At 52.8% G+C, this 9,386-nt stretch overlaps 1 protein-coding gene across 1 annotated transcript in view; it reads right to left on the bottom strand.

The window, feature by feature from the left end:
• Positions 1-8,997: 8,997 nt before the first annotated feature.
• Gdf7 (growth differentiation factor 7) overlaps positions 8,998-9,386 on the bottom strand; it is a 14,823-nt gene continuing 14,434 nt past the window's right edge. The window contains exon 6 of the mRNA XM_013522564.1: positions 8,998-9,362. Coding sequence (XP_013378018.1) covers positions 9,014-9,362 — 349 coding nt within the window. The 3' untranslated portion in view covers positions 8,998-9,013. The remainder of the gene's footprint in view (positions 9,363-9,386) is intronic.

Below are 9,386 nucleotides of genomic sequence, written 5' to 3'. Positions count from 1 at the left end.
TTACAGCTATGGCGTGCGGGTGCACCTGCAGGGTCTCCCGCCCTCACTGAGTAACCAAAATCCCGCCTCTGCAAATCCACCCAGCTCTAGCTCTGCAGAACATCTGCGCTTTCTCCTAGTGGCCACTGCTGAAGCCCTGTGCACCTGCATGTGATTAGAGCTCGGCAGACACCCACAGCCCCACAATTGACGGCTGAGCACTGGTGACACATCCCAGGAGACAAGTTTCTCCCCAGATAAGTCTTCCTTCCAAGGAGGTGAATGTAGGCCCAGGGACACAAGAGCCCCATAACCACGTCAGGCACCACCCTCACTTGTGCAGAGGTTGGAGGCATCTTCCCCTCAGCCTGCATGAAGGTGAGCAGACATCAGGGGCAGGCTGAGGACCTAGCAGGGCTGGGGAGGAAATAGAGAAGTCAGTCGTAGGCGCCTCTTGGCATCAGTCACTGCAAGGCCTCTTAAACTCGATCTCAGCGATACTTGGAAAATTGGATAAAATTTTAAATGCTGCTGCTGAGTTTCTTTTCCCTGTAACTGCCCTTTTGTCTACTCAGCATGGAGGTCACCAGCTAGAGTGTTGGGACGGGCCAAGCACAGACAGAAAAGAAAATGAAAACCTGACCGAGGATTGTACCAAGGCTGCACACTTTTCCATGGCAGAGTCACAGAGCTTGTGCATATATTGTACCTGCCAAATGACTTAGTTAAAAGGGGAACACAATTTTTCTTCCAATAAAACATTCATTTAGTAGTAATGAGATTAGGGAGCAGAAAGAAATCCACACGACCGTGGGGACTCAGGCTAACACACTGCGGGAGCATTGGGTTCAGAGTGGACACCCGTTGCCATCTCTTAAGATGGTCACAGTGACAGCGTCATTATCCCAAAGAGAAACCCTTGTGACAAGTCTTTAGTGAGGGCAGGTCCCTGCAGCTTCCCACAATTATAGCTGTGGCACTCATCCTCTCTCAGAAACACATAAGAAGCGCGTTGCACTGCACAACACCTTTCTCCTTCACCTGTCAGCAAAGTCGGGTGTGAGCATAGGGACAGCAGGGATGGGCGTGCTTAGTCCAATGCTGCCTGCCCTACGAGAGATGCTAAGCTGTCCTAGTGGGTATCACTGAGTGTGGGGTCTTGGTCCTTGTCTCAGAAATGGTCCATCAAAGTCACTGTAAGACTTAACCGGTTTTTCTCAAATCTTTCCCTCATCTCGCAGAGGAAGCCGCTCCAGCTTTGCTTCACGCCTTGGGGGCCCAGGGGAGGGCCCACACTTTGTGGAGCAGTCAGGTCCTACAGCATCCTGACGCACATAAAAGCCTCTCCCTACTGGGTTTGCAGTGAATGCTCTCTCTAGAAACTATAATGCTCACTTCCCAAAGAATGTGTTTTCCACTGCATTTTGGCCTCTTCTCCCCCAAACCTAGACATTTTATCTTCCTGTGCATTGTGGAGCTGCACAAGGTGTCCTGTGCTGTTTCACAGCATCAGAGATCCAAGGGGCAGCAGCTCCATGCCTGGGGCCTCCGCCCCCAACTCCACACCTGAGACGCTGGTGTTTCAAAGTGGTCAGCATGCAGGCTGGCAGGCCCAGATAACTGAGTGGCTGACCCCGTTCTGTTGCAGTCATTCCTAGTGCTCAAAAGGTTGGCTGCTGCTCTCACTGCAAAGGGCTGGACCGAAACAGGCTGGATAACAAGGGCAGAAACGCCATCTCCAAAGAGCAGTCATGGGCAATTTTTTGAATAAAATATTTAATCAATGCATCTGTACAAAATATTAAAATTGCTAATGATGAGAATACGAGCATGTTTAACAAATATATACTGCCATGTAATAGTCAAGAAAAATAGAGTTTGCTGTTTTACAGGTCATTTACATTTCAATATGTACAGTCTATTTAAACTTGAGAATACATATACACACGGGTTTCTACCTGCCCTTGAAGGGTCTCCTGTGTCTGGCCTGGTCAGGGACAGCACTTGAGGACATCAGCCACTGCTGCCCCAAAGCCCCAGGCTGGGCCACAGAGAGAAAGACGATCTATATCCTGCAAGCCTCAGAGTTCTGCTCTGGCCAAACCAGAGCTGAAAGACTGCAACAAAGGAAATTCCATTTGCATCGAATGAGATTTTAAATCTCTTCTCATCCTTCCTCCATCTTCTCTTTCCTCCCAGGCCAAGCAGAGAAACAGTTGGTGTCGCTGCAAAATGAAAGGAACTTCCCCCTAAAAATAATTAATTTTGTCTTTAGCTGCTGAGAGAACAGCATGTAATTGAGACTTGATAGCATTACCGTCACTTTGAATTCTGCCATTTCCTTAAAAGCACGGTATTGGAATCATTACATTTGCTTTTTAAGCTGCAGGCCACTCAGCATGTGCAGAATTCTGCTGCCCACCCAGGGCTCGCTTAAACAGCATCACTTTGTAAGCAGGTGCAGGAGTTTGACAGCAGACTTCACAGTGAAAGGACCTGCTTCTCTATTTATAAACATTCCCCAACTTAGCAGAACCCCTGTTGTCACCTTTGGAAAGGGCAGCTGCAGACAGCATGTGAATCCTGGCAAAACTTTCCATTTGGGGTGAAAAACTTCCAGCTAAGAAACCTAAAGTGACTCAATTACAATTCTTGTCAAAACACAAAAGCTGTTTGCACTACATTATAATGTGAAATACAAAAATAAAAATTACCCAGAGGGTGCTCGTGTTTAATCTGTGATTTATCCTAGGTGCAGAACGCCAGAGAAACTCCCCTCTCGAGAGTCTGTTCCTGGCTTAGATACTTGCCTATTTCCTAGCCAGGAAACATGCTTCACCCTGAGCTGGATCTCTCATTGAAACTGGATCATCATTTGCTAAACAGAACTCTGACTGGCTGACTTTCTCTGATTCTGACAATCCCTGACCAAAACCATAAATTGCAAGGAGATAAACAATGGTTGTGAAGCCCCTTTCTCAAGTCAGTTTGCTTACCTCCAGCCCTCAAGGGGAACCCAGGGTAGGGCAGCATTTTCTGGCCTTGGCAGCCTTCAGCCCCTGAGAGATGAAAAGGTGACGTGAGGAACAGCTCCCAACGCACCTCACCATTCACTGCTTTACAGACTCCCCCCATAGAGGAGCCAGGTGAGGGCTGCCCATTGCCCCAAGGGTGGCCTGGGAGCGGCTGGGCTCCTGGAAGGGCCTGCAAAGACTGTCAAGCAGCAGTGACCTAGGTACACACGCACAGAGCCACCAGCTCCCGGGCTGCAGCCAGGAGTGTCCTCAGCGGACTTGACCTGTGTACTTCTGATCAGCTCGTGTTTACATCTAATTCAGCAGGACTTTCATGAAGAAGCTTTAAGAGAAACCTCACTGTTGGCCTGTCACAAGCAGACCTCAGCCCCTGGGGGACAGCTGTGGCTTGCCATTCTGCTGGCCAGGTGTCTGAGGGGTCTCGACATAAGACATCTTATCCTGTCCCTGCACACAGGAACTGGCCACATCTTGCCTGGCCACATCACAGGCTGCCACTGCACCATGCTTCTGTTTGCCAATAACTCAAAATGTGATAAAGCAGAAACTCAAAAGCGAAAAGCCAGCTTCCTCCTGAGCTGTGTCCCACCCTACCTACAGGTGCCTCGTCTGACCGGAAGCTTTCACCTCCTCTCCTATACAGCTATCTCAGCATCCTGTCTACACGACAGCTTCTCTCAAGGGCCCTCTCCAAATGAGTTCCTAATGCAGCAGAAGGAAGTCCACCTGCCGAGGGTGCGAAGTGCTGCTTATGCCTTCCACCAAGCCACCCCACTGTAAACTCCCCTCCTGTGCAGAAACGCCTCTCAGGATACCGCGATGCTAATGCCTTCTTGACATTGAAGAGGATGCATATGAGAAACACTAGTCCCATGTCTGTCACACAGACGCTAGAGGAGGCCTGTGTATTGTCCCTGGGCAGGAGGAATGGACCATTACCAGACAGGTCCGCTGTACTGGGGTGAACTGAATCAACGACAGCAAGACTTGAAAGACAGACTTCACACCCTAGATCACTGTCAGTCACGGCTTGCTCTGCTGTGATTGCTGCCGCCACCACCATGAAGCACCAAGCCGTCTGGTGCTGTTGCAGACCAAGTGTAGGCACAGCACAGGCACTGGGAGCAGGGCGGGAGAGAGGAAGCTGAGCTGGTTGTGCGCACAGTGCGAGCTGAGTCCAACCTCGCCCTGCAGCACTCATGCACACAGGGGACTCAGCGGGCTGCGGCAGGGCCCTCCTACTCTGGTTCACCTGGGTGGGCAGTTCCAAGCCCGGGCACAGATTAAAGACCAGAATGGCAACAAAGGAAGGAAGAAAACTTGGCTCCAGCCTAAATAGTCAGAACGCTCCAGGCACAAAAGACCAAGCTGTCTGAAAAATTCTAAGTAAACCTCTGTTTGACTCCTCCCTTCTGGTGCTTCTCAATGTCAAACTTTGCCATTATCCAAGTTACAAAAGGAAGAGGAAACAGTCTTCTGAAGTCTGCCCCAGGTCACTCCCCTGGCAACTGGAGTGGGACCTCTACCCAGAGTGGCACTGCAGGCAGGGGTGCTGGGGGACTGGGAGAGCAATGGTCCCCTCCTCCTCTGCTGCTGGACAGGTGGGGGCCTTTCCCCAGCATCAGTCTCCAATGTCAGCCTAAAAGAGGCTCTACACACACTGCATGAGGTCAGGTGAGCAGGATGAGGAATGACCCTCAACCAAGGGGCACAAGACAGTATCGTGTGTGAGGGGAACTGCGTCCAGCCCTGGGGTGGCCTTCCTGCACCCCCCACATGCGCAAGCGCACACGCACAGTGAGAGCTGTGGAACTTGGATATGGCTCTGTGGCTGGGGTTGGGAGGGGGTCTTTTCCAGGAGCAGCCCCCATCTGCCCTGCCCTGCCCTGCCTTGGAACCATCTGAGTGAGCTCTAGAGGCAGCGGAATCCTTGGGACTGGCGAGGTCCCTGTTCTACGAGGCTGAAGCTGAAACCTGAGCAGGGAGCTGACTGGCCCCAGCCTCTCAAGAGATGCCCTCCTAGAGCTGGAGCCAACTGGCTGCCTCCAGGCAGGTGGGGCCACACTGCGGGAGGACTTCGTTCCTCCGCATGCAGAAGTACCCCATCTCTAGTGCCACTCAGACATGCCAGCCCCACAGGGATCTAGGTGACTTCTCATCGCCAAAGTTTTATAACTGCTGGTTCGCTTGTCTGCATCCTCTCTTCCCTTCCCAAGCCAGACACTTCCTGAAAGGCAAACAGGGAGGGAGCCACTTTCAGAGCTTGTCCTCCCAGCCCACCTGCTGAGGCCTCTGAGAGGGCCCTGCTTCCTGGCCAGGGAGGCCAGGACCCTGAGAGGATGCGCTCTCTGGAGCACCAGCAAGGCCCCAAGACAGCTGCACGCCTTCTCCTCCTTTCACTGCATCGTCTGGAGACCAGACCCAGGCAACGGAAGAGCTGGACTTTGTCTGTGCACAAGCTGCTCTTGGAAAGAATTCGATTTTGCCTCGTGCTTTAAGAAAAAAGTCAGTCCACAGCCGCAGTTTCTTTCTGCTGCAAGCTGAGTGAGATTGCTAATGGGATAAGGATTTAGAGGATCTGGATCACTTTCCTATTCCATCTGCAGGGTTCCCAGAACTCCCTTCAGGACACAGGCACGCTTCGGCCCCCACCACCAGTCCAAGCACTGCCAGGGGACAAGATCTATCTGCACCAGGTTTCTGAGGATTCTGACTGGTGTATCCCACACCACCCATACCCACTACCCTCCCAGTGCCACTTAGGCAAACAAAGGAGCACAGCCCTAGCTGGTCTTCCCCAAGTCAAGATGGCAAGGCCTGCCACCTCTCCCAGAGACCCAAACCAGCTGCTAGGAAAGGCAGAATTCCCCAAGGCCAGCTTTTGGGAAGCATGGAAATGCCCACTTGACATACAGGGGTCTCTCTGAATAGCAAAGTCCTGGATGTTAAGGGAGGGTCAAGTACCAGGGCTTGGCTGGTGTGTGGCAGCCCCACAGCAACCCCCACAGCAGTCCCTCCCTGAGCAGGGATGTCAGACTGTACTCCTCCCTTACAGGAAATTGTGATCCAAATGATCTCAATAGCAGAACACAATTCTCCTCAACAAAGCAGAAGATACTCTTCGCTTTAACAGGGATAGTTTCATGACCTGGTTGGGGTGAAAAGTGGGTGACACACACAGTCCTGACACACTTGGTCCTTGCTCCTTGTAAGCACTGAATGGGGATTCCCAGGGAGCAGCTGGGCTCTGCTCCAAACCACCAGACAGTCAGATCGTGGGTGCTCCGGGTGCTCCCGGCTGCGCTCAGCAACCCTTCTCACCCTGGCAAAGCTAACTTAACCCCATCCTGGCAGCAGAAAACCCTGTACGTCCCACACATGGTGGCCCTTTTGCTATCATCTTTACAAGGAGGAACCCACCCTCTGGAGAATGAGCTCCCCAGAAGCTGGGCACAGTGGGAGACCCCAGCCTCCAGGGTCCGCACAGCCCCGGGGAAACCCACGGACAGCAGACAGCAGACAGTGGACAGCACAGCGAGGCTCAGCCGGGAGAATCACTAAGGGCAGCGTGGCTCCCCAGGTGCAGCCTGGGAAGACAGAGCCGCACCACTGACCACAGCACAGCTCCAGAGAGAAGTCAGCACCTGAAACGGAAACAGAAATGCACGCCGTTCCCTACCTTAAATCAAGACATTTCTTGCCTGAAATGTGTTTCTCCCAGTCACTAGAAGTATCAAAATATTTGCCTTTGTCCAAAGATAGTAAACACCCTTAAATTTCCTCAAAATATTTAACTGTGATGCTTCATTAACTTCCTTTCTAAACCTTTTACTATGATGGCTTTTTAACACTGTTGTGCCATTTTCACTCTTCACTACCACAGGGATCAGAGCAGTCACTACACGGGTGTCATTAAAATTACTGTTTAAAACAGAAGAGCAAGGCTTCCCTGGCAGAGCCCATAAATCTGGGCTCCATCTTTCCCTGGTCACTAAAGTAAGATAGAATTATATCCAAACAACCAGTTTTGATGTTTTAACCTGGAGAAACAGTTGCCTTTCCTGGTTACTTAAAGCTACTCACACAGCCACAGCATAATAAAGTCACATTATAAGAAGAGAAAAATCTTAATTTTTTGTGGTTTTTTTTTTTTTTTTTTGGAGATAGGGTCTCGTTATGTAGCCCAGGCTATCCTTAAACTTACGGAGATCCTCCTGCCTCAGCCTCCTAGAGTTCTGAGACTACAGACATGTGCCACCATGCTCAGTGAAATTCTTAATTTTAAGAATAAGTTACAGTGCGTGTGAGTGTTTTTACTCTTTGGGGGAATTTTTGCAGAATGAAAATGTCTCCAGTAGGACCTGTCTCCAGTAGGACCTGAAAAAATAAATTTCCTCTCCCTCAAGGGTGTAAAGTGTAACCGCTGAGAATTAAAATAGGATGAACTCTCTTGGACCTTAGCATCAAAGACAAGAATGAAATTGAGGCCTCTCTGGAACCGACAGCATGGAGCCCAGCATTAAGCAGTACCCAGGAGCGCTGTAGTTTTGCAAAAAGGCCACCAGGCTGGCAGGTGGAGTCCGGCTTCTCTGTCCCAATCACTAGCAAAAGACCACAAAAGACTCCCAAATGCGAACAATCAAATAAACAAGGCGGGCCTGTCGGAGCTCGCTTTCAGGTCGACAGAGAACCCTGCCATCAATAAGACCTTGGGGCATATTTCTGGGACCCAGAGACAGGCCCGCCCGCCCCCCACGCCGTTCCGCCCACACCAAGGCCCTGCCCTTCCGAATTGGCCACGGCAGCCAAGCTGCTGAGCCGGGAGCCCGGGGGCGGGCCTTCCTCCTGCTCTTAAGATCTAGAGAGAGAGCTGAGGTCTGACAAAAGCACTTTTGTGTGGCTTCACTTCCCGTAACTATCACACTGCCAAAAACCCACAGCAACAACAGCGAAAGCATGTCAAAGCTGCCGCAGACATGATAGCTAAGCGCAAGCATATGCGGCCACTCGCGCTGTGCCACGCGGTGGGGCTGCCTACCTGGCAGGAGCCTGAGTCCCCAAGTCCCCAAGACACTGGGGCCCTTCGCCAGCGGCTTAGGAAACTGCCTTGGCAGGTCTCTACAATTGCGGACAGCTGCACCCTTGCCTCATCAGCCCTGGTACTAACCTCCTGCGATTCCGAGGCGCTGCTCTCGCCCTTCTCTCTAGCCTCTAGCCGAGGCGCTGCCGAGCCTGACAGCGCCCACCACCCCACCCCACTCCACGCGCGTCCTGTCCGCTCTGGGGTGCAAGACCCCTCCCATTTCATCCCACACGCGCTGTTCTTCCCACTTTTGAGACCATTCCCAACTAGAATGGCTGAAAGGGCGGCGCTGACCTTTGCTGAGATCGGGAAGCTCCGCAACGCATTCTTTCAAGCAAAACTTCCCTTTCAAAAGGGAAGCAGCAGCACATTAAAATGTTTAAGTCGCGGGAGAAAGAGGCCGTTCCCACCGGTTCCTTCCCAGAGTAACCAGTCCCAGTGCGCCACAAACCCCAGAAAGGGCCCTCTGGCCCTCCGGTGGTCCTAGAGGGGACACCGGGAGCTGAGCCACCAGAGGGGCCACGCTCCACCAGCCAGAAACAGGGGCCGCGAGAAAATGTTCTCAGTACCCCGTAGGCCACCCGTTCCGAAGCCCTAGCCCTAACCCGTTTCTACCCAACTTAGTGTCAGTTACCAAAACACCACAGGCACACTCCCTCCCCTTTTGTGTGGAGGAGCAGCGAGTGCCACGGGGATCTGTTTACAAAATCCGCAGCGCTGTGACCCCGGTAAAGGCAGACTCCTTCTTCCCAAAGCTTTCTGAGGCTGTTTTTTCCTCGCTCGGTGTGTGCGTAGTGACGAGCGTGCGGCTGTGAGTGTGAACGTGTGCTCTCCTCCGTGCGGGTACGGACGCGGCCCAGAGGCCGAGGCGCACCCACGCTCGCGCGGACGCCGCGACAGCTGAGCCTCCGGCGCGCTACCTGCAGCCGCACGCTTCCACCACCATGTCCTCGTACTGCTTGTAGACCACGTTGTTGGCCGAGTCGATGTAGAGGATGCTGATGGGGCTGAGGCGCGCGGGCACGCAGCAAGAGGCGGGCGCCGCGTCGGGCGCCATGGAATTGAGCAGCGTCTGGATGATGGCGTGGTTGGTGGGCTCGAGGTGCGAGCGCAATGGGAAGTCGCAGACGCCCTCGCAGTGGTAGGCCTCGTAATCCAGCGGCGCGATGATCCAGTCGTCCCAGCCCAGCTCCTTGAAGTCCACGTGCAGCGGCTTGCGGCTACAGCGGCTCCGGCCCCTGCGCCCGTGGCCTCGGCCGTGGCGGCTGGCGAAAGCCGTGCGCCGTCGT

The sequence above is a fragment of the Chinchilla lanigera genome, unplaced genomic scaffold (genome assembly GCF_000276665.1).
Source record: "Chinchilla lanigera isolate Chin_1 unplaced genomic scaffold, ChiLan1.0 scaffold00068, whole genome shotgun sequence".
NCBI classification, from domain to species: Eukaryota; Metazoa; Chordata; class Mammalia; order Rodentia; family Chinchillidae; genus Chinchilla; species Chinchilla lanigera.
Note: the sequence above shows the minus strand (reverse complement) of the source record. Positions and strands in the feature narration are given on the sequence as shown.